This window comes from Pelophylax lessonae (assembly GCF_965119305.1).
Source record: "Pelophylax lessonae genome assembly, chromosome: 3".
In the NCBI taxonomy this organism is placed as follows: domain Eukaryota; kingdom Metazoa; phylum Chordata; class Amphibia; order Anura; family Ranidae; genus Pelophylax; species Pelophylax lessonae.
Genome location: NC_138770.1, coordinates 625,730,437 through 625,756,457, shown reverse-complemented (window position 1 = coordinate 625,756,457; position 26,021 = coordinate 625,730,437). Strand labels below are relative to the sequence as shown.

Below are 26,021 nucleotides of genomic sequence, written 5' to 3'. Positions count from 1 at the left end.
ATAGACTTGAAAAACTTAACACAAATAAATCACCAGGACCAGATGGCTTATACCCGATGGTCCTTAAAGTGTTACTAAACCCACAACAGTAAAATCAGTCTGTATATGCCATAACGCATGCTTGTTATACTCACTATGAAACTTAAGTGGTTAGTCCTCCACATTATGTAAAAAGACTGTTTGATTCTGTCTTCTCTGATCCTCCCCTTCTTCCACTGTCCCCTGATTATTTCCTAATGACACAGAGTCTATAGAGTCAGGCTGCACATGCTCAGTTTGGTGTGTATTGCTAGATAGTTTTTTTTTTTTCTTGGGAGAGTGCATGTGATCAGCACAGGGCCAATTAGCACTAGACAGAGGATCAGGGGTTTTGCAGTCTTATAGGACAGTCAGAAAACTCCTCCTACAAGCTTTAACCAGTGCTTGGCTGGACACTGATAGAAGTAACAAGACTGCTCTAACTGCTAATAAGAAAAGGTATTTAGCAGTTTATATTTACTATAATAATTGCCTTTCCATATTCTGTGTATTTTGGGAGACCAGATATAATGAAGGCAGGCTCCTGGGTTTAGTAACACTTAAACCACTTCTGGCCTGGAAGGTTTTACCCCTTAATGACCAGGCCATTTTTTGCAATACAGCACTGTATTACTTTAACTGACAATTGCGCAAGCCGACAACGCTGTACCCAAATGAAAATTGATGTCCTTTTTTTCCCCACAAATAGAGATTTCTCTTGTTGGTAATTAAACACCTCTGTGGTTTTTATTTTTTGTGCTAGAAACAGAAAAAGACTGACAATTTAACCACTTAAGCCCCAGAAGATTTTACCCACATTCCGACCAGGGTTTTTTTTGTGATTCGACACTGCGTGACTTTAACGGACAATTGCGCGGTCGTGCGACGCTGTACCTAAACAAATTTGACGTCCTTTTTTTTCCCACAAACAGAGCTTTCTTTTGGTGGTATTTGATCACCTGTGCAATTTTTACTTTTTGCGCAATAAACAAAAAAAGAGCGTCAATTTTGCAAAAATAACAATATTTTTCACATTTTTTTTATGAAATTCCCCCCCAAAAAAATGTAAAAATCAAAATTTTTTAACATTTTAGGCCAATTTGTTTTATGCTACATATGTTTGGTAAAAAAAATCGCAAAAAGCGAAAGAGGAAGCGAAAGGGAAAGATTTCTGTCATTTTTGGTGTTTTTTTTTTTAACGTGTAATGGCGGCGATCTGCGATTTTTTTTGCGGTACTGCGACATTGTGGCGGACAGATTGGACCCTTGACTGACATTTTTGACACTTTTGGGGCTATCAGTGACATTACTACAGTAATCAGTGCTATATATATGCACTGTTACTGCAAAATGACACTGGCTGGGAAGGGGTTAACTTTATTGGGGAAGGAGGGGTTAAGTATGTCCCTAGGGGCGTGCTTCTAACTGTGATTGGACATGGCTACTGGTGTAGGAACAGTGATCAACGGTCCTACATAGTAGAACCGTATGATCACTATTTCTACACAGGGGAGAATGACAGGCGGCTTTGTTTACATTAATTCTCCCTTCACAGCGGACGATCGCCGGTAACACGCACGGACTTCCCAGGGAACGAGCCGGGGCGGCGCGCGCCTCCGCGGGCGCGCGCTCGCCCGCTATTGGCTCACAAGCAAGTGACAGGCGAGTGACGTAGCCATACGTCACTTTGCCTGGCCGGGGCTGACCGCCGCAGTATATGTACTTGTAAAAAACAAAATTTTTACTTTCTGCTATAAAACATATCCAATAAAAAAAATGTAAAAATCTAATTTCTTCATGAATTTAGGACAATATCTATTCTGCTACATATTTTTGGTTAAAAAAAATACCAATAAGCGTATATTGATTGGTTTGAGCAAACGTTATTGGGTCTACAAACAATGGGATATTTATATGGCATTTTTATTTAATTATTTATTTTTTTACTAGTAATGGCAGCGATCAGCGATTTTTAGCTGGATTGCAGTGGACAAATTGTACACCTAACTCACACTTTTTTGGGAACCAGGGACATTATTACAGTAAACAGTGCTAAAAATATGCACTGTTACTGTACTAATGACACTGGCAGGGAAGGGGTTAACAACAGGAGTTAATTGTGTCCCTAGGGCAGTGATGGTGAACCTTGGCACCCCAGATGTTTTGGAACTACATTTCCCATGATGCTCAACTACACTGCAGAGTGCATGAGCATCATGGGAAATATAGTTCCAAAACATCTGGGGCGTCAAGGTTCACCATCACTGCCCTAGGGGATGCTTTCTAACTGTGTGTTGGATGGACTCACTGGATTAACACAGAGATCAGTGTTCCTGCTTAGCAGGAACCCAAGATCACTGTGTTTATCCCTTACAGAACGGCGGTCTGCCTTGTTTACATTGGCAGACGGCCTTTCTACCTCTCTGGGGAGCGTCGCGGATGGCCGGCGGACATTGGCTCCCCCTGTGGCCAATCAACATGCGCGCATGCTCCACTGCTGGCTATTTAACGAAACGACGTACAGCTTCATAGTTTTGCGCAAAAGGAGCCGATCTGCCGCAATATACAGTATATAATCTGTCTGATTGGCAAGTGGTTAGGGGAACTCATGCAGGTGATAGGTAGACCATTGTTCCCAATTTTGTTGGACAGTTTACTGATTGGAATGGTACTAGCTAATTGGAGAAAAGCCAACGTGGCACCAATATTTAAAAAAGGGGCGAGATATATTCCTGGAAACTACAGGCCAGTCAGTCTAACATCGATAGTCTGTAAGCTATTGGAGGGGATGATAAGGCACTATACCCAAGAATTTGCTGATGAAAACAGTATCATTAATGGTAATCAGCATGGTTTCATGAAGGATCATTCTTGCCAAACCAATCTGTTAACATTCTATGAGGAAGTGAGCTCTAGATAAAGGAAGGTCTGTGGATGTGGTATATCTGGATTTTGCAAAGGCATTTGATAAAGTTCCCTAAAAATGTTTACTTTACAAACTGAGGTGTGTACCTGGATAGAAAACTGGATAATCAGAGCAGGGATCGCTGCACTGTAACATTTTTTATTTGAATTGCCGGGCGCTCAGCTTCACACGCAGTCCCGCCTCCTGGTTCGGCTCCTTTGATAGATAGAACACCGCCGGTACGTGTGACGTCTATCATAGGAGCCGAGCCAGGAGGCGTGACTGTGTGTGAAGCTGAGCGCCCGGCAATTCAAATGAAAGATGTTACAGTGCAGCGATTCCCGCTCTGATTATCCGGCCGCCAAACCCGTTTTTAACGCATACGGTTGGTAAGTTGTGACTGAAAATCTCTTCGTTTTTTTGATTAATGTGCCCTGTACCATATTGTGTACCCTGCTGTGTGCCTTTTACCATGTTGTGTACCCTGCTTTGTGCCCTGTAACGTGCTGTTGCCCTGCACTGCCCTGTACCATGTTGTGTGTCTTATACCCTGCTATGTGCCCATTTCCATGTTGTTGGCCCTGCTGTGTGCCCTGTATAATTCTGTGCGCCATGTTTCATGCTGTGTGCCCTGTATAATATTGTGTGCCCTGTACCATGTTGTGTGTGTACCCTGCACCATGTCATGTGCCCTGTACCCTGCACCATATTGTGTGCCCTGTACCCTGCTATATGCCCCATGCCCTGCTGTGTGCCCTGTACCTTGCTGTGTGCCTTGCGATATACCCTGCTGTGTGCCCCATGTTATGCTGTTTACCCCATGGTGTGCCCCATGTTCTGCTGTGTGCCCTATGCCTTATTGAGAACCCCATGATGTGCCCCAAGCCCTGCTGTGTGTTCTATGCCCTGCTGTGTGCCCAATGTTCTGCTGTGTGCTCCATAATGTGCCCTTCTGTGCTCTGCTGTGTCCACTCGTAATGTGCCCTGGAGTGCCCAATAATGTGTCCTGCTGCCCCCCCCCCCCCCCCTGTATTGTGTCCTGACCTCCTGTGCTTTGTCCTACTGCCCCTGTACGCTGCTTATTTCACGTTAAACCCAGAATTGAGCATCTATGCAGAAGAAAAGTTTCACATAAATTGGTAAGTTGTATTATTTATAATATTTAATACTATTTCCGAAAATAATTGGTTGTGTCACAGTTATATCACAGCTCGCTAATCACACCAAAGTTCCGTGAGCTGTAGACCTGAACGTTATTTTAGGGGTTTCCCGAGATCTCAAAACTTTTGCCAGGGATTCCTCGACGGTAAAAAGGTTGAGAAACACTGCTCTATAGGGTCCAGGTATCACCTCATGCTTCCAGTAGTTACACTGACCCTAGCCAAATGCAAAACTAGTGTAAAACAGTCAGAAAAGATGAGTAGGGAAAAAAAAGTCATTGGCCTCCACCTGTAAAACCATACCTGTTTTGGACGTTGTCTCATTGTTGCCCATCTACTGCACCTGTTGTTATTTTCATTAACACCAAAGCAGTTGAAACTGATTAACAACCCCCTCTGCTACTTAACTGACCACATCAATATCTCAGGAGTTTAATTGACTTGATGCTGTACTCTGATTAAAATGTGTTCCTTTAGGGCGTGGCCTGGACGGCAATGGAGTAGGTCGAACGTGTGCTTCGCTCCACTCTCGGCTGAACCAGCTCTGACTATCCTGGGTGCCCACGATCTCCTCTACTTACCGAACCTGCGTGCCTTGATCCCGCACATCCCCGAGCCATGTCTCCGCCGAAGAAGTCTGCACCCGCTGCCGCGGCTTCGCTGGAAAAGTTCCGCCGCCAGGACCCGGGCCCCTCTGCTCAAGATGGCGCCGAGCCTCCAGCGCCAGTGACTGCTGCGGACTTAAATAAGGTACTCAATGCTATTTCCACCTGCCAGGCCACGTTAACGGCCAGGATTGAGGAGGTCAAAGTGGATGTGTCCCTGATCAGGCAGGACATGTCCAAACTCAGGGATCGAGTCACGGACACTGAGGCCAGGATTAGTCAGGCAGAGGATGTCATCCTCCCCCTGCAGCACACTACAGAGTCTCTTCAGCATCAGCTCCAGCAACTTGCCCAAAAGCAGGATGACTTGGAAAACAGGGCTAGACGCTGCAACCTCCGTTTTGTGGGATTACGGCAGGGTGCTGAGGGTACCGACCCCCCCACTTTTTTGGAGAACCTGCTCGTCTCCACCTACGGCAGGGAGGCCTTTTCCACTACATTTGCAGTGGAGAGAGCGCATCGCATGCCCGCCCGCCGCCCTCCGGAGGGAGCCCCAGCACGGACTTTCATTGCCAAGCTATTGAACTACCGGGACAGGGATAAAGTCCTGCGCCTAACTAGGGAACGTGGCAATCTCCCCTTCCACAACGTGTCTATTATGGTGTTCCCGGACTTTTCCATTGAGGTTCAAAAACAACGATCCAAATTCACAAATGTTAAGAGACGGCTTCGTACCCATAATCTGAAGTATGCTATGCTGTTTCCTGCGCGCCTTCTGGTGATTTGCGATGGCAAGGCTCAATTTTATGAGGATCCGGAGCTGGCGTCAGCATGGCTTGACCAGTACACGGCGCAAGGCCGCAACTGAATTCTGCACAGAATCTTTACCCTGCACTGCTGCTTTCCTCCTACCCACGGGACTCCATGGCGTTGTGAGTCTTGCTGATGACTTCTTTGCTAAGACCCCCCCGCTTGCTGAACTGTTGTCCTCCTGGATGTCCTCATTTGGGAGCGTGGGGCTCACGGCGTCTTATGGGCGTCCCATGCTTGGTTTGTCTACTGATCCCCCTTTAGTTTGTGGGCACCACAAGTAATACTGTGTATATCATTTTTATACCTGTTTGCTTGGGTTTATCCCCTCCCCTCTTTTTTATTTTCCCCCTTTTATATTTTTTTGCGCCCTCGGGGCATCTGTTCATACGATGGACTTATGGTTAATTTTTGTATATTCCAGCTATACTCTGTTTTACTGTTCGGAGGTGCCTTTTCATGCTTAAAGTTGATTATTGTATATGTTATAGTTATTTTGTGGCCCTCCTGATGCACAATGGGTCTCATTACTTTCGTTTACAGGGGGTCTCATTTTTCTCATTTACTTTGACCGATTGCGTGAGCCGAAGGCTGTCTTTACTGACATGCACGGCGAGTTCAATTACATTTTCTTTTTTATCCTTGTTTTTTCCTATGGGTTCCTACTCCAGGCTTCCTAACCAGTGTTAGGTCGCCCCCAGCGTTCGCAGAACGCATTGCAGAGATGTTCCATGTTTTTTGTATGTTACCGATGGGGTCCTGGTTCACCCTCCTGGTGTTCTGGGTTGTTCATTGCCTCAAATTTTCTCTCTGCACTTGTTTTGGGGTTCATGCTCCCATCAAGTTGGGGGGGCGGGGTGGGGGGTGGGGGGAATGTTGGGACAGTTCTTTGACTTTCATATGCGTTTTACTGCGATGTTACTGTATGCTTTTTTTTGGTATTTTTTTGACCTGTGTGCTTACTGTTTTATCTATGTGGTATGCTCTCCAATATGACTGGCCGGTGTCCTGTATCCCCAGAGTTCTGCTGATACCCATCCATTTTTTTATTTACTTCTCATTGACATGAGCCCCTTGCGATTCCTCACGTGGAACGTTCGTGGATTGAGGGACAAGATTAAGAGATCCGCGATCTTCCAATGTCTTAAATCGTACCGGGCGGATGTGGCGGTCTTGACGGAGACCCACGCCACGGGTCACCTCCCCTTGGCCCTGCGTCGGCCTTGGGTGGGCTGGGCCTATCATGCTGTCTACACGTCCCATTCCAGGGGGGTCTCTATATTAGTGGCTAAAACAATTCACTTTTCCCTTCTGGCGGCACATACTGATCCACAGGGCAGGTTTGTTTTTTTACATGTCCTCATCTACTCTAAACCATATCTCCTACTGGTATGCTATATCCCCCCCCCCCCCCATACAGCGCTGAGGTGGTGTTTGCGGAGGTAGCCTTTATGGCTCAGCACCCTACCGTCCCCACTGTGTGGATGGGGGACTTTAATATGGTCTTGCACCCGGCCCTTGACCATACGCCCCAGCCTCCAAATTCTACTGCCTCAGACACTACTCGACTGTACATATTGTTTAGGGACTTTGCACTAATTGACACGTGGCGCCATCTCCATCCTGATACTAGGGCCTATTCGTGTTTCTCCACCACTCACTCGTCGTTCTCTCGCATTGATTTTATTGTGATTTCAGCGCAGTTGCTCCCATTATTGGGGTCCGCTGGGTTTCATCCGCGTTCTCTGTCAGATCACGCTCCCTACTGGGTTTCCCTGGATCTGGCCCCTCCTACCGTGCCGCGTCCGTGGCGACTTCACCCTTTCTGGCTTCGGGTGCTGGCGGACCAACCTGATGTAGCACAGGAATGGGCTTTCTTCTTGCACGCCAATGAGGGGTCGGCTTCGGCGGCACATGTTTGGGAGTCATTTAAATTACATGCCCGCTCCACCTTGGGCAGACGCATTAATCGTCTTAAAGCCTCCTCTAAAACTGTCCTTCAGCAGGCCCTTACACGCCTTACTGAGCTTACTGAGGAATGTGCCGCGGACCCGTCCCCGACTCGTGTGTCGGAACTCAAATCCCAAACTAGAGTAGTCGATTAACTTCAATATGAAACGGCCAAGTGCAAGCTTTTCTTTTGCAAACAGCGGATCTTTGAGCAGGGGGAAAGGGCGGGCAAACTCCTGGCCTACTTAGCGCATCAGGAATTTACGCCCCCGGTGGTGGTGTCTCTGGTAGGGGTGGGTGGTGCGGAGGTTACCGATCCGGCGGGTGTAGCGCAGTTGTTCTGATCCTACTACGAAGCTCTCTATGCCTCCCAAGCCACTGTGACTGGCCCTGAAACCCGGGAGTTTCTCCGAACTGTGAAGTTCCCGCAATTGTCCGCATCTCAGCGGGCCGCCTTGGAGGCCCCTCTGACTGTGACCAAGATTGCGGATGCAATTGCCTCTCTGGCCTTGGCGAAAGCGCCGGGTTCGGGTGGCCTTCCCTTGGATTTCTATGCCTCTTATGCTGAAATCTTGGCGCCAGCCTTGTTAGCGACTTATACACATGCCTTCGATGTGGAGACTGTACCCGGTTCCATGTGTGAGGCTACGATCATAGTCCTTCCCAAACCTGGGAAGGACCCCCGCCTTCCAGAATCGTACCGTCCGATATCCCTTTTACAAGCAGACATTAAAATTCTAGCTAAGGTGCTCGCCCGTCGCCTTGCGCACTCTATTCTCTCACTCATACACTCCGACCAGACGGGTTCATGCCCGGCAAGAATACGGCCATGAATACCAGACGGCTTTACCTTAATATTCAGGCCCAACACGAGCAAATGGGGGCCAGGGCGGTGGTCTCATTGGACGCAGCCAACCCCTTTGACTCCGTTGAATGGAGCTACCTGTGGGAATGCCTGCGGAGTTTCGGATTTGGCCCTTCCTTTATCCAATGGGTGCGCTTACTGTATTACCGCCCGGTTGCCAGAGTCGCAGTTAATGGATGGCTGTCTGATCCTTTTCCCCTAAGCCGGGGAACACGTCAGGGTTGCCCGCTGTCTCCGTTGCTCTATGCCTTGGCAGTGGAACCATTAGCCATTGCACTTTGGGCGCATCCGGGCATACTTGGTTTGCGAGCGGGTTCCCTGACTGAGAAGGTGGGACTGTATGCGGACGATATGTTGCTTTACTTAGTGGATACCGGCCCGTCCCTCCACGTAGCTCTCCAATCCATCACCAAATTTGGTTGCCACTCGGGACTTCGGATTAACTGGGACAAGTCTCAGATATTGCCCCTGGACCCCTCCCCTTCCTCTGCTGCTTCTGCTGGCTTGCCGTTGGCTAGGGTTTCCCAAATCCACTACCTTGGGTTTATGGTTACTAGAACGACGGCAGACTACATTGCTGACAATGTGGAACCTCTTGTCCCACTGCTAAAACGTGTGCAGAGTGCAGACATGGTCTAGACTCCCCTTGGGCGTTATGGGTAGGGTGAACCTGATCAAAATGGTCATACTCCCCAAAGTCCTCTATGTTTTTTGGCATTCTCCCATACTTATCCCTTTGAAACTGTTGATGCTATTCTTAACTCATTTATTTGGGGCCGTAGCCGACCCAAGTTGGCCTGGCAGACACTTAAAAACCCAACCACGCGACGGGGTATGGCGGTATCTGATTTCCATACTTATTACCTGGCGGCGCAACTTTCACATTTTCACTATTTTCATGGCCTTGAAGCCGACCGTTACCGTGCGTTGGTGTGTACTGACCCATTTCAGACCTCTCATTCCCCACTGCAAATGGTGCTACGGAGTCGGGGCTCGTCAATGGCGGCGATTGCCTCTACTCCACCGGTAACCCTGCATAGACGCATCTGGGAGCTGTCAGGCAAACATTTGGGCCTGGCACGGTTCCACGCTTATACTCCCTTATGGTATAACTCCGGTCTGCCTGAGTTGAGCTCCCTTCCCGCTGCTGAGATGTGGGTGTTGAGGGGGGTGCTCTTTCTGCACCAGGTGGTGCGGGACACGGAGGTTCTCTCCTTTCAATCCTTGGCTGCCAGCTTTGATCTCCCAGCCCATTTCTATTTCGGGTACCTCCAGCTTCATCATGCCCTCCTGGCCCAATTTCCCGCTGGCTTTCCGGATCTACCCGAGGCCCCGTCTCTTATTATCCTTATGGGTGAAGACTCGTCTAAATTAATCTCTGCGATGTATTTGGAGCTGCGCTCTCGAGCCGTTGAGCGGGTGGTGGAGAACCTACAACGTAAATGGAGCTCTGATGTCCCCCAACTGGACGACTCAGACTGGAATGCAATACTGGACAGTCTCAAGCTTTCCTCCCCCAAACTGTCAGATCATACAACGCAACTGTATATCCTTCACAGGTCTTATCTTACCCCTCTTCGCCTGGCGAAATATCGGGGGGGAGGGGATACTGACTGCCCCCGCTGTCCCATACATTCAGGCACATTCACGCATCTACTATGGTCATGTCCTGTGGTGCAAACCTTTTGGCTACAGGTCATCACCTTTCTACATAATCATATGGGTTCCCCACTTCAACTAGATATTAAGCAGTGTGTCCTGGGCCTTTTTCCAGATGACGTGGCTGACAAGTTCCTAACCACCTTCCTACATGAAACGCTTTTCCATGCCCGTAAGCTCATAGCCAAATTGTGGATGCGTGCACAGCCCCCTACTCTCCGTCTTTGGATGGCCGACGTTAACTCTACCCTTCCATATAAATGGTTGATATATCTACGCAGAGTGTAAAAATAGTGGTTGATGATAAAAAATCTGTCAAACACACACCCAGCGCTGGTGGTCACTATAAAATAATAATAAGTACCCTCTTCAGATACTTATGTGCAACACAATAAAGGTGCAACATTAAATAGAAAACAATGAATAAATATATATCCGGTCAGCAGCCACTGTAAATAAACAATAGCTATAAACAAGGTGCAGTTAGTACTGTGTCAATACACAAGACGATTCACACTCAGCAGCGCTATACCCAAAGCAATCCACTTTAAGTATCTAAAAGTTATTTAAAATTGTTAAAAAGTCATGACCTTGTTTATAGATAGCTACACAGAGGTTGCCCCAAAAAATTTGAGCGGGTTTGGGGCCGATGGTTGGAGAACTCCCGTACATGCACTGGCCAGTCGTAACTGCTCCCCTCTTTCTTGGATGCCTCTCACCATGGTGGGTATGTGGGGGGTGGGAGGTTTCTCTTTATCCTTCCACACAAGAGTATGCTGTTGAATTTTTCTTTTGCTAGATACCACTTATGATCACCAGCCCCTTTTTTCTTATTCTCTGTGGCAGTGTCCCTGGGGTGTATTATTGTACTATGTTTCCCTTGGTAATTGCTTAACTTGTTGCTTAATCTCACCAGTGTCTTTATTCTCTGCTACACAGTGTGTTACCTTGTTTTGTTCAATTATCTGATGTTGCAGTAATTGACTGTATATGTTTTTTTTTTTTTTTTTCAATAAACTGTATTTTGAAGGTCAAAATGTGTTCCTTTAGTTTTTTTTAGTGCATTTACAGCTAGTGTGAATGGGCTCTCAGTTTTGCCCATCCCTAGTCACACAAGTCTGGTCAGGGTGACCTTGACATAGCAATGAATGGGCTCCACCACAGCACTGTTGCCATAGAAAAAGAAGGCTCTAGTCAGGGTGCCGTTGCCACAGCCACCATGGGCTCGGCCAATAGCATCGCAACTAGAGTCACTCAGGCTCCAGCGCAACAGAGCTTTTTCCTCAGGTAATGGCGGTCACTGCTGGGGCTACAAGCTGTGTGCGCATTTATGTAAATGGGTCCCCAAACCATGATGTGTTTTAATGTATTTACAGCTAGTGTGAAATGAAAGGGCCCCTCAGTTTCGCCATTTCCTAGTCACACAGGTCTGGTCAGGGTGCCCTTGCTATAGCAATGAATGGCTCCACCACAGCGCTGTTGCAACAGACAGAAGGCTCTAGTCACGGTGCCATTTCCAAAGCCACTGTGAGCTCGGAAATAGCGTTGTGGCTGGAGTCACTCAGGCTCCAGCGCAACAGAGACCTTTCCTCATCTAAAGGTGGCCATTGCGGTGGCTACAGGTTGTGCGCACATTCAGGTAAGTGAGCCCCCACACAGGTCTGGTCAGGGTGACCTTGTCATAGCAATGAATGGCTCCACCACAGCGCTGTTGCCAAAGCCACCGTGGGCTCGGCCAATAGCATTGTGGCTAGAGCCGCTCATGCTCCAGCGCAACAGAGCACTTTCTCAGGTAATGGCGGTCATTGCTGTGGCTACAAGCCGTGTGTGCATTCAGGTAAGTGAGACCCCACATTATATACGACTTTTTAGTTTTAGTTTTTAGTTGACTTTCTAGTTTTTAGTGTATTTACAGCTAGTGTGAATGGGCCCCTCAGCTTCGCCCTTCCTTACTCACACAGGTCTGGCAGGGTGCCCTTGCCATAGCAATGAATGGCTCCACCACAGTGCTTTTGCCACAGAGACAGAAGGCTCTAGTCACGGCGCCCTTGACATAGCCACAGTGGGCTCGGCCAATAGCGTTGCAAATAGAATCAATCGGGCTCCAGGGCACCTTCCTCAGATAATGGCGGTCATTGCTGTGTGCACATTAAGGTATGTGAGCCATCACACTTTAATGTGTTGTAATGTATATATGATTAGTATGAATGGGCCCCTCAGCTTCACCCATCCTTAGGCACACAGGTCTGGTCAGGGTGCCCTTGGCTTGCCATAGCAATGAATGGCTCCACCACAGTGCTTTTGCCACAGAGACAGAAGGCTCTAATCACGGCGCCGTTGCCAAAGTCACCACCGGCTCAGCCAATGGAGCCAGTCAGGCTCCAGTGGGCAGCGGCAACAGAGCGCTTTTCCTCAGGTAATGGCGGTCATTGCTGTGGCTACAAGCTGTGTCTGCACATTCAGGTAAGTGAGCCCCCACACCATGATGTGTTTTAATTTATTTACAGCTGGTGTGAATGGGCCCCTCAGCTTCGCCCATCCCTAGTCACACAGGCCTGGTCAGGGTGCCCTTGCCATAGCAATGAATGGCTCCAACACAGTGCTGTTGCCACTGAGACAGAAGGCTCTAATCACAGCGCCATTGCCATAGCCAAAGCAGGCTCAGCCAATAGCTACGCAGCTAGAGCCACACGGGCTCCAGAGCACCTTCCTCAGGTAATGGCGGTCATTATTGTGTGCACATTCAGGTATGTGAGTAATGTATATATGACTAGTATGAATGGGCCCCTCAGCTTTGCCCATCCTTAGTCACACAGGTCAGGTCAGGGTGCCCTTGCCATAGCAATGAATGACTCCACCACAGCGCTGTTGCCACAGGGACAGAAGGCTCTAGTCACGGCGCCCTTGCTATAGCCACAGCGGGCTCAGCCAATAGCGTCGTGGCTAGAGTCACTCAGGCCCCAGAGCACCTTCCTCAGGTAATGGCGGTCATTGCTGTGAGCACATTCAGGTATGTGAGCCCCCACACTATGGTGTGTTGTAATGTATATATGACTAGTATGAATGGGCCCCTCAGCTTCACCCATCCTTAGTCACACAGGTCTGGTCAGGGTGCCCTTGGCTTGCCATAGTAATGAATGGCTCCACCACAGTGCTTTTGCCACAGAGACAGAAGGCTCTAATCACGGCGCCGTTGCCAAAGTCACCACCGGCTCAGCCAATGGAGCCAGTCAGGCTCCAGTGGGCAGCGGCAACAGAGCGCTTTTCCTCAGGTAATGGCGGTCATTGCTGTGGCTACAAGCTGTGTCTGCACATTCAGGTAAGTGAGCCCCCACACCATGATGTGTTTTAATTTATTTACAGCTGGTGTGAATGGGCCCCTCAGCTTCGCCCATCCCTAGTCACACAGGCCTGGTCAGGGTGCCCTTGCCATAGCAATGAATGGCTCCAACACAGTGCTGTTGCCACTGAGACAGAAGGCTCTAATCACAGCGCCATTGCCATAGCCAAAGCAGGCTCAGCCAATAGCTACGCAGCTAGAGCCACTCGGGCTCCAGAGCACCTTCCTCAGGTATTGGCGGTCATTATTGTGTGCACATTCAGGTATGTGAGTAATGTATATATGACTAGTATGAATGGGCCCCTCAGCTTCACCCATCCGTAGTCACACAGGTCTGGTCAGGGTGCCCTTGGCTTGCCATAGCAATGAATGGCTCCACCACAGTGCTTTTGCCACAGAGACAGAAGGCTCTAATCACGGCGCCGTTGCCAAAGTCACCACCGGCTCAGCCAATGGAGCCAGTCAGGCTCCAGTGGGCAGCGGCAACAGAGCGCTTTTCCTCAGGTAATGGCGGTCATTGCTGTGGCTACAAGCTGTGTCTGCACATTCAGGTAAGTGAGCCCCCACACCATGATGTGTTTTAATTTATTTACAGCTGGTGTGAATGGGCCCCTCAGCTTCGCCCATCCATAGTCACACAGGTCTGGTCAGGGTGCCCTTGTCATAGCAATGAATGACTCCACCACAGCGCTGTTGCCACAGGGACAGAAGGCTCTAGTCACGGCGCCCTTGCTATAGCCACAGCGGGCTCAGCCAATAGCGTCGCGGCTAGAGTCACTCAGGCCCCAGAGCACCTTCCTCAGGTAATGGCGGTGATTGCTGTGTGCACATTCAGGTATGTGAGCAATGTATATATGACTAGTGTGAATGGGCCCCTCAGCTTCGCCCATCCATAGTCACACAGGTCTGGTCAGGGTGCCCTTGCCATAGCAATGAATGGCTCCACCACAACGCTGTTGCCACAGGGACAGAAGGCTTTAGTCACGGCGCTGTGCCATAGCCATGGCGAGCTCGGCCAATAGCGTCGCAGCTAGAGTCACTCGGGATCCAGAGCACCTTCCTCAGGTAATGGCGGTCATTGCTGTGTGCACATTCAGGTATGTGAGCCCCCACACTATGGTGTGTTGTAATGTATATATGACTAGTATGAATGGGCCCCTCAGCTTCGCCCACTCATAGTCACACGGGCCTGGTCAGGGTGCCCTTGGCTTGCCATAGCAATGAATGGCTCCACCACAGCGCTGTTGCCACAGAGACAGAAGGCTCTAATCACGGCGCCGTTGCCATAGCCACCGCGGGCTCAGCCAATGGAGTCAGTCAGGCAGCGGCAACAGAGCGCTTTTCTTCAGGTAATGGCGGCCGTTGCCATGGATACAGGCTGTGCGCGCACTCCGTCACGCCCCATCCATGGCTCGGCCAATGGCGGGCAGGCGCTAGCGGTTGGGCGGGGCTTCTCAGCTCGCTCCGTGTGGAAAAGACGGTTTCGGGTGCAAAAGTTTGTATTATTTTCCTCCTCCGGACGTCAGAGATGCCCAGTGAGGGAGAAGCCGCTGCCGCCGCCGGTCTCCGGCCTATGCTCGTCTCCGCAGCCTGCTCCGGGCCGCCACTCCTCTCTCTCCAGCGACCTTTGTCCCCGACATTCCGCCAAGATGTGGGAATCCAACCGAATGCGGCTGCTATGTATGCTCGGCCTGACCTCCGTGTTTTTCGTGGTGGAGGTGGTGATCAGCCGGTTGACCGGCTCCCTGGCCATGCTCTCCGACTCCTTCCACATGCTGTCCGATGTCATCGCCCTGTTGGTCGGCCTGGTCGCCGTGCGCTTCGCCCAGAAGACCCGCTCCACCGACAAGAACACCTTCGGCTGGATCCGGGCCGGGGTGATGGGCGCCCTGGTCAACGCCATCTTCCTCACCGCCCTCTGCTTCACCATCGTGCTGGAGGCCATCGAGCGCTTCACCGAGCCGCAGGCCATCGAGCAGCCGCTGGTGGTGATCGGGGTCGGGGCTGGCGGGCTGCTCATTAACCTCATCGGCCTGTGTATGTTCCGGGACAGCGCCGGGGGCGGCCACGGGCACTCGCACGGAGGAGGAGGAGGAGGACACGGGCACTCGCACGGGGGGAAGAAGAACCGGGGCCGGGGGGAGAGATCGGCCACAGAGGGGGCCGCCCTGGACCGGGAGGAGACCAACAACCTGGTGGAGAACTGGCCGAACGGGCCGTCCGTGGAGGTGGTGCCGGGGAAGCACGGTGAGCATCACCCATAAGTGTCACTGCAACGTGCCTGTGTGAAAAGCCTCTGCTGGAAGCTGACACTTGTAGAGCAAGCACCTTACTTCACTTACCGCTACTGCTAGGAGAATGACAGCTGTCATCTGAAGCTTCTCACATGGGCACCTGCCTGAGACAGGTTCTCTTTTCATCTCCTGTAATGTCATGAGAAGTGCAGTAAAAGGGAGATGTCACCCTGTCCCTGGTAGGGGGTCCCCAGATATAGATCGCTAGAGAGGGCAGAGAAATCACCGCCTGTTTCCATGGCAGTGATGGCACCCTCCTGGAAATGCTGCCTGGTCAGGCCATTGCCGCCCTCTCTGGCAATCCTGACACAGGTAAGTTCACCCCCCAGAAATAGATCGCTAAAGAGGGCAAAAAACCACTGCCTGTTTCCATGGCGGCACCCTGGAAATGCTGCCTGGTCAGTCCATTTCTGTCCTCTCTAGTGATCCTATCACAGGTAAGTTGTCCCTAGCAATAGATCGCTAAAGAGGGCAAAGAAATCACCGCCTGTTTTCATGGCACCACCCTGGAAATGCTGCCTGGTCAGGCCATTTCTGTCCTCTCTAGCGATCCTGTCACAGGTAGGTCCCCCCCCAGAAATAGATTGCTGTCACAGGTAAATTGCTGTCATCTGAAGCTTCTCACATGGGCACTTGCCTGAGACAGGTTCTCTTTTTGATCTCTTGTAATGTCGTGAAAAGTGCAGCAAGAGGGATGTCACTGTCCCCGGTAGGGGGTCCCCAGATATAGATTGCTAGAGAGGGCAGAGAAATCACCGCCTGTTTCCATGGCACCCTCCTGGAAATGCTGCCTTGTCAGGCCATTTCTGCCCTCTCTAGCGATCCTGTCACAGGTAGGTCCCCCCCCCCCCCCACAGAAATAGATTGCTATTGCTGTCACAGGTAAGTTGCTGTCATCTGAAGCCTCTCACATGGGCACTTGCCTGAGACAGGTTCTCCTTTTGATCTCCTGTAATGTCATGAAAAGTGCAGCAAGAGGATGTGTCACACTGTCCCTGGTAGGGGGTCCCCAGATAGAGAGGGCAGAGAAATCACCCCCTGTTTCCATGGCGCCACCCTGGAAATGCTGCCTGGTTAGGCCATTGTTGTCCTCTCTAGTTGTAAGTTGTCCCCAGCCCTAAAGAGGGCAGAAAAATCACCGCCTGTTTCCATGGCGGCACCCTGGAAATGCTGCCTTGTCAGGCCATTTCTGCCCTCTCTAGCGATCCTGTCTCAGGTAAATTGCTGTCATCTGAAGCTTCTCATATTGGCACTTGCCTGAGACAGGTTCTCTTTTGATCTTTTGTAATGTCATGAAAAGTGCAGCAAGAGCAGATATAGATAGAGAGGGCAGAGAAATCCCCCCCCCCCCGTTACCATGGTGACATCCTGGAAATGCTGCCTTGTCAGGCCATTGCCCTCTGGCGATCCTGTCACAGGTAAGTTGCCACCAGCAATAGGTTTCTAAAGAGGGCAGATAAACCACCACTGCCTGTTTCCATGGCGGCACCCTGGAAATGCTGCCTGGTTAGGCCATTGTTGTCCTCTCTAGTTGTAAGTTGTCCCCAGAAATAGATCTCTATAGAGGGCAGAGAAATCATTGCCTGTTTCCATGGCGGCACCCTGGAAATGCTGCATTGTCAGGCCAATGTTGCCCTCTCTGGCGATCCTGTCACTTGTAAGTTGTCCCCAGAAATAGATCTCTCAAGAAGGCAGAGAAATCGCCACGTGTTTCTATGGCGGCACCTTGGAACTGCTGCCTGGTCACACCATCGTTTCCCTCTCTGGCGATCTTGTCACTGGTAAGTTGTCCCCAGAAATAGATCTCTAAAGAGGGCAAAGAAATCACCGCCTGTTTCCATGGTGGCATCCTGGAAATGCTGTCTGGTCAGGCCATTTCTGTCCTCTCTAGCGATCCTGTCTCAGGTAAATTGCTGTCATCTGAAGCTTCTCACATGGGCACTTGCCTGAGACAGGTTCTCTTTTCATCTCCTGTAATGTCATAAAAAGTGCAGCAAGAGGGATGTCACACTGTCCCTGGTAGGGGGTCCCCAGATATATCGCTAGAGAGGGCAGAGAAATCACCACCTGTTTCCTTGGTGGCATCCTGGAAATGCTGCCTTGGCAGGCCATTGCTGCTCTCTGGCGATCCTGTCACAGGTAAGTTGCCACCAGCAATAGGTTGCTAAAGAGGGCAGAAAAACCTCTGCCTGTTTCCATGGCGGCACCCTGGAAATGCTGCCTGGTTAGTCCAATATTGCACACTCTGGCGATCCTGTCATTGGCAGAGAAATTGCCGCCTGTTTCCATGGTGGCACTCTGGAAATGCTATCTTGTCAGGCCATATTTGCCCTCTAGCTCTCGTGTCACTGGTAAGTTGTCCCCAGCAATAGAGGACGTCACCTTGGAAACGCTGTTTTCAGCGTTTCCCACTGTAGCGGTCCTGTTGCTGGCATGTTCCAAGCAGTGGCGTTTATAAGTGGGACTCACATTTTTCTCTGTGCTGTCCTTTCCTGAAAATGGATCTCCAGCTAATAGGTGTGCACTGAATGGGAAATTTTGGCGCAGAAAAATTAGTTTTTAAAAAAATAAATGCATATATTTTTATATATAATTGTATTATGTTGACTTTTTTTTTTTTATCAATATCGTGAATTTGTCGGCCATTAACGCAAGGGAAGCTTGAAAAAAATGCATCCCTTTTAATTTCTATGCATGTCTTTACACTTGTCCCTTGCTATTCAGTTTGTGGTGTTCATAGTCTTGCTTGCTGTATTTTTGGTCAGTATAAAAAAAAAAAAAAAAAAAAAAAAAAAAAAAAAAATGTACCTCCCCATTGAAATGCATTGAAACCGCAGGAAGAATGCACCCGTATTACATTTTTGATGCGGTTTTTGAGTCGTATGACCTATAAGACTCATCAGCACAGTAAAATTGTGTGGGCTTTCGGTATAATTATCTGCACCTTTTTTTTCCTCTATCAGCAAACTGCTGAAAAAACAGTCTTTGGCTGATGTTTTTTGACTGCTGAAATCTCTGTTCATCTTTACCAGATATGGTACCATGTGATCAGTGCTTCTGGTCCTTGGTGTTTTAGTGGAAATAGTCCTTGAGATAGAGGTTTATGGGGCCATCATTGTGGTCACTTAAAGTGATATTAGTCCTGGTTCACCTTGGTGCGATGCAGGAAACCCTGTGATTTCAGTGCCGGTTCCCGCATCGCACCTGAATCTCACACTGAGATTCCCGAACCGCTGGGGTTGTCAATGTAAAGTTATTGACACCCCCCCCCCCCCCCCCCCGATCACAGTGCGAACTGTCAAGTGTTGCAGGAATCAGATCGCATAGGTTTGAACACCCATGTGCTCCAGTTTCCTGCACTATTTTGGTATGAACGTGATGCAATTTCAGCCGTACAGTTTGTATGGCTGAATTCACGTCGCATCTGCACAGCAATGTGGTGCGAATTGCATGCAATTTCTGTCACCGCACAAGTGTGAACCCAGCCTAAACTTGCTACCATTGTTGTTTTTTTTTTTCTTATAACATGTTATACATATCTGCTCTGTGCAATAGTTTTGCACAGAGCAGCCCCAATCCTCTTCTTTTCTTGTCCCTTGTTGGCACTCCTGGTCTCTCCCTCCTGGCCTACTGACTGTCTCAGCCAATGAGGAGGGAGAGTCCCGGACAGCCAAGACTCGTGCAACATCGCTGGATGGAGATGGGGCTCAGGCAAGTATTGGGGGGGGGGGGGGGCTTCTACTCGCAGAAGGTTTTTAGCTTGATGCACAGAATTCATTACGCAAAGAAAACCTTCTGCTTTTAGAACCACTTTAATTACATTGGGATATTAGAAGGCGGGAGAACTTGACCAATGGGCCTGCAGAAGACGTGGTGCCAGGAGGCACGGTTAGATGTGTTCAGCCTCACTTACACATACTACTATGAGAATGACAGCTGTCATCTAAAGCTTCTCCCCTGGGCACCTTGCTGTGGCAGGTTCTTTTGATCTCCTAGAATGTCATGAAAAAGCACAGCAGGAGGGAGGTATCGGGTTTTCTTGTCACACTGTTCCTGGTAAGTTGTCCCCAGCAACAGATCGCAAAAGAGGGTTTAAAACCACCTGTTTCCATGGTATAACCCTGGAAACGACACATTTTCCAATCGGGCGAGGCCATTGTTGCCCTCTCTAGTGATCCTGTTGCTTGTAAGTTGTCCCCAGCAATAGATCGCCAAAGAGGACGTAAAAACCACCACCCATTTCCATGGCATCACCCAGGAAATGCTTTTGCCAGGGTTTCCCTCATTGCGTTCCAGTTGCTGGCGAGTTGTCCCTAGCTGTGGGATTTACAAGTGTGACTTGGGCCTCACATTTCCCTCTGCTGGCTTTTATCGGATGAGGATCTCCAAATACTCTGCACAACCGTACCATGTGATCAGTGTATCTGCTCCCTGATGTTTCAGGTGAAATTGTTCTTGAAATACAGGTGTGCAGGGCCACCGGTGTGGTGGAGATATTAAGGAGCGGGAGGACTGAGCTAATGGGTCCGCAGTAGAGGTGGGGAGCAGAGAAAGCACAGTGACTGACCACAGGTCATAGGTGACATTACAGCAACGTGCCTGTGTAAAATGCATTGGGTGGAAGCTGCTTCTCGATGGAAGGAACACCAGGGATTTAACATAAAGAAAGCCGTACAAAGAGATCAGGATACTTTCTCATACAAGTACATGGTACAGCAGGCACATATCAGTAATATGAAGTGTTGGGGTTACAAACGCTTTCATTGAACAAGCTGAGGATTGGAGCGGATTGGCTACCATGCACAATTGCACCACTTTTAGTAAATCTCCCCTGCTGTTGCTGGTAAGTTGTTCCCAGCAATAAATCGCTGAAGAGGGCAGAAAATCTGCTGCTTGTTTTAATGGCATCACCCTGGAATTGGTGTTTCCCTCTATAGCGATCCCAGTGGCAAGATTTGCAAGTGTGATTACTGGATAAGGATATTCAAATACTCGTACCATGTGATCAGTGCTTCGGGCGCCTGGTGTTTCAGTGGAAATAATCCTCAAAATAGAGGTCTCCGGGGCCACCATTGTAGTGAATTGAATTGAGATCATAGGGAACTGGAGGACAGAGCTGATACCTCTAGAGATTTCTGACTGCTGTCCTGGGAAATTATTATTATTCGGGATTTATATATAGCTGTACATGTAAAGACAGGGCCGTGGAATACATTTATAAATTCCTCTACACATGCTAAATAGCGCAGATGGAGGAATGTAATGCTGTATTGTATTCTGACAGCCAGCAGCAGTTCAAACATCTGTATAGTTGCTGCAATTGGTTGGCCACATCTCATTGTTTTGGCTGACTTCTTTGATTATTTTTTTTTTTTTTTCCATCACAATTTGTAAAGTTGGGTGATGTCAGCAGGGCCTCAGGAATTCAGTTCACAGGGATGGGTTGAAACTTGAGCCATGCTTGGCCATCTTACCTCCCCTCAGTCCATTGAAAGAATTCCTGGAGCTCTCCCTTTAACTCGGCCTTGGTGATCTCTGGAAGCCTATCCTATTAAATGTTTTGGGTTTTCCTAAACCAGTTTACAATCTTCTCATGTGGCCTTCAGGTTCTACCAACAGTTGTGTGGCATGAGGGGCTACCTGATTGGATAAAAATTGAATGGGTTGTTTAGGTAAGCCTTTGACACACAAATAGTCTGATTGGAGTCTTCTTACCAAAAAGATGTAATGTGAGGATTTAGAGCCGGTTCACGCTGAGGCGACACGACTCCTTACTACTTCGGGGGCGACTTGTGCATTACCATGCACCATGACTTCGGAGCGACTTGCAGGGACTTCACATAATGGAAGTCTATGCAAGTCGCCCCAAAGTAGTACAGGACCCTTTTTCTAAGTCGGAGCGACTTGTGTCGCTCCTATTAGAACTGGTCCTGTAGCGGTCAATGGACTGTGAGGAAGCGCGACTTGTCAGCCTGACAAGTCGCGCTAATGTGAACCAGCTCTTAGGTAAAATATTTATAGATTGGTCATATTTGTATCCAGTCAGACATGCATGAATAACAATTGAGCCCATGGGACTGAACGACTGTAACCTTGCAGTGTATGGCCAGCTTTGCACAGGGTTACCAGCCAAATGGTTACTTATTTGAAACTTCCAGATCCAGATATGTTGCTGCTAAACTGCTCTAATATAGTGATTTCCAGGAGCACAGGATACATTGGGATTGATTTACTAAGGCTGGGTTCACACTGATGCGGCTTTGGTTCTAGCAGGGGGTCTGGTGCATCCCTGTTCACAGATTTCAGGTCTGAATTGGGCCAATTTTTATTTTATCTATTCCTTCCTTGAATAGGCATCTAATTGAGAGCCAAAGACACACAGGACTCTTTTCCAATGCGGCCCTTTGCCGCCCCGGAGGTGTGTGAACCGGTCCCATTGAGAGCTGGTCACACACTCTCCTGTCATGCGATTTTTGGATGCGGGGAAACCTGCATTCACATCAGTGTGAACCCAGCTTAAAACTGGAGAGTGCAAAATTGGGTGCAGCTCTGCATAGAAACCAATCAGCTTTCAGGTTTTATTGTCAAAGCTTAAAGCGTTTTACGCTTAAAACTGTCCGACCCTGCCAGTTTCTACCCCCCCCCCCCCCCCCGTAAACTGACCATGGTATATCATGGCTGCCTAGCCCTGACACTGTGGTCAGTTTATGTGCCTCCGTCAGACGCAGTCCTGCTCTGTCCTCCCCCCCCCCCCCCCCCCCCTTCCCTGCCTGTCTGCTCATGTCGGAGCCCACCCCCTCCCCTCCTGCTCTTACATTTTAATTTAAAATCACGCCATCCCCTCTGTAATAGGTGTGCCTATGTTACAGAAAAAATATGTTGATCTGTTCCTAAAATCGGACCGGCTCCTGGTGATCACATGACCACTTGACTCTCTTCTCTTCCCCCTCCTCCCCGGCGACGTCTGTGCTCGGCCCTGCCTGCTGGAGCTGTCAGCCGGGCAGAGAAGAGAGTCGGGGAGCCACTCTGATTTAGGTATAGATCGGCATATTGTTTCTATAACACAGGGACACTTATTATATTATTTTGTTTTATTATATAGGATGGGATGATTTTATATAGGTGGCTCAACAACCAAATGGAATAAAAAAATTGAAAAAGGAGGAAACATGGACTTTGCAGGCACTGGGTACTTAAAAATCACATTTTATTGTATAATGCATTTAAAATCATCAAAGAAAAAAACACAAAAAAAAAAAAAATAACAGTAATATCCCATATACGGGAAATATAAAATACAAAGTTGACAAATGGGTGATTACACTGTTGGTAATGCTGGACAGTTATACAAACACAGTAGAGTATATCAGTAATAATACTTCACATCGAGACGATCATAGCCGCAGGTGACAGGGAATGGTACTGTCTCCCCGGTAAGATCGAACAATGTATATTAGCAATGGATCGTACAATTCCATTGAGCCATATTGCACAGGATACTTACCCGCTCCGTGCAAATGGTTTTGCACAAAGCAGCCCCAGATCCTCTTCTTTTTGGTCTCCTGTCGGTGCTTCCAGTAGCAAGCCTCTTGCTATGGGGGCACTTGTGCAGGCTCAGAGCGTGGCTCAGGGCCACCCCATGTTCTCTCCTCATTGGCTGTGATTGACAGCAGCAGGAGCCAATGGCTCCCACAGCTGTGTAAGCCAATGAGGAGAGTGAGAGACCCAGAAGGGCTTCTGTCTGAGAGCTTCACTTTTGTACAGATAATCTAGTATAAGGGGGGCATGGAGGGGGAGCATGCAAAAAAAAAAAAAAAAAAAACTTCATTATAGTTGACTCCATGGAATGCTGTAAAATGGGATTTAGAAATGGCTGCTTTTCTGATGATTCCAGGTTCCTGACTATATTTTCAAAGGCAGCATCTCCCCGATTGCCCCATAGGAAGCGTGACACTGGGACCACACAGTGGCTGCTCCTTTTAAGTGTGCTTATGTGACACATTTGTGTTGCTTATCTGGGAGGGACATGTAGTGAGGGACATGTAGTGATAAGTCAGAACATGCCTACATCAGCTACTGGCTCTTTTGACACCCAGTGACCTTTTTTTCTTCTTTCTTCTTTCAAGAGAAGCTTTAGAAATTCAGCAGTTTGAAGGAATGTAGAGAAGACTGCAGATAGACAGATACTTATGAAGGAGGATTTGTTTCATCTCTCTATCACCTGAGGCCTGTCACTTCACTTGGTATATGTAATTGTTTATTACCTTCATACATTCATGTTAAAAAAAACCTTCTGTTGCCCTCCCTTCTAATTACCTGAGCCTGATCCAGCACTGTGTGCATGAGGGTAGCGTCTTTCTCCCTCCTCACTGGGCAGATTGGTAAACAGTCCTGTCAATCCAATCAAATCCTAATAAGGGAGTTGCCCCCATAGAAAATGGCCTCCGGGTGAGGGGTACTCCAGAAGAGGAGGATCTGGGCTGCTCAATGCAAAACAATTGCACAGAGTATAACCTATTTATTATTTTAATTTAAAAAATTGAATCTTTACAATTGCGTACTTTTTTTTTATATTTTTTTTTTTTCTAAAACAAATTTCAAGCACATTTAACCACTTCTGGAACGGAAGGTTTTACCCCTTAATGACAGGCCATTTTTTGCAGTACGTCACTGCGTTACTTTAACTGACAATTGCGCGGTTGTGCGATGCTGTACCCAAATAACATTGATGTCCTCCCTTTTTTTTTTTTTTTCCCACAAATAAAGCTTTCTTTTGGAGGTATTTGATCCTCAGCGTGTGGGGTTTTTTCTTTTTGTTTTTTTTTTTTGTTTTTTTTTTTTGGCGCTATAAACCTAAAGAGCAACAACTCTGGGGGACAAAACAAATTGCAAATCAAATTTTTTATTATTTTAGGCCAATATGTATTCTACATATTGGGATTTTTTTTTTAACCAAAAATATGTAGAATACGTATTGGCCTAAAATGAAAAATTCGATTTTCACTTTTTTTTTTTTTTTTTTTTTTTTCCCAGAGTTGTTGCTCTTTAGGTTTATAGCGCAAAAAAAAAAACTGAAAATCAAATTTCTCATTATTTTAGGCCAATATGTATTCTACATATTTTTGGTAAAAAAAAATCCCAATAAGTGTTTATTGATTGGTTTGCAAGGGGAAATATTTTTTAAATGTATTTTATTTTTACTAGTAATGGCGGAGATCAGTGTGTGTGTGTGTGTGTGTGTGTGTGTTCTCTCTCCAGGACTGGGACATTACGGTGGACAGATCGGACACCTAAACTGACATTTTTGACACTTTTTGGGGGGACCAGTGACGTTGCTACAGTAATCGGTGCTAAAAATATGCCCTGTTACTGTTCTAATGACACTGGCAGGGAGGGGGTTAACACCAGGTGTGATCAAAGGGTTAAATGTGTCCCTAGGGGGTGCTCTCTAACTGTGTGGGGGATGGGCTTGCTGAATGAACACAGAGACCTGTGTTCATTACTGACAACATCAGTCTGTCGTGTTTACAAAAGGCAGACCGCTGTTCTGTCTCCACGGAGAGCAATTGTGGGTGCCCGGTGGCAATCACGGCCACCAGACCCGCTGATTGGCTTCCTCTGTGGTTAATCGGCACGCACCCCCACCAGCGGTCCCACAAAGAGACGTACAGGTATGTAGTTTCGCAGGACAGAGCCGACCTGCCGCAGTAAAACTACAGCGGCTGATCAGCAAGTGGTTAATTGCAACTAGTAACCATGGCAACTTACCACTAACTTTTAGTTAAACTGGCAAATTTATGGAGCAAACTTAAAAATTCTGAGATCACATAGAATCTGATTTGAAAACTTGTCAAGCAATCTGATAGTTGATGGTTAATATTCAGCAGGAAATGCAGACAATTTTCTATGTTCTAGTTGCCTGATGGTGAATTGAAAATAATAAATTGCTTGTTGTTTTTACGTAGATGGAAAATAGAATAAAATATGTGACTGGACAATAGGATTGCACTCTGGTATAAATTGTTCACCTTGTACTTTGTATAGTGCTTACAAGCTTCACCTCACATTTTTACATTAGCTTTTGCCTGACCACAGTAGGGACATTAAATAGTAAATACACTAAAGGGGCACTTCTTGGATGGAAGCAAATTAAGGCTGGCCATACATTATACATTTTTTTTTTTTTTTTTTTTTTTTTAACTATTTTTCTGTAGATTTACCTTCAACTATGTAGTACAAGGGCCTGCCTAATTGGATACAATCAAAAGTGTTATTTCGTTTTGACCTCCTATTACATGTTTTTTGGTAAATCGAATCAAAAATTGAACATGTATGGCCAGCCTAAGGTGTACGAATTGTCTTGGGACTGTAAGAACAAACGCCTGGAAGATGTTCTTTGTAAACTTATGGAGAAT

The 26,021-nt window shown here is 47.9% G+C and overlaps 1 protein-coding gene across 1 annotated transcript in view; it reads left to right on the top strand.

The window, feature by feature from the left end:
* The first annotated feature begins 14,678 nt into the window (after positions 1-14,678).
* Positions 14,679-26,021, top strand: part of SLC30A1 (solute carrier family 30 member 1) — a 34,691-nt gene continuing 23,348 nt past the window's right edge. Inside the window, exon 1 of the mRNA XM_082251666.1 lies at positions 14,679-15,559. Coding sequence (XP_082107792.1) covers positions 14,680-15,559 — 880 coding nt within the window. The 5' untranslated portion in view covers position 14,679. The remainder of the gene's footprint in view (positions 15,560-26,021) is intronic.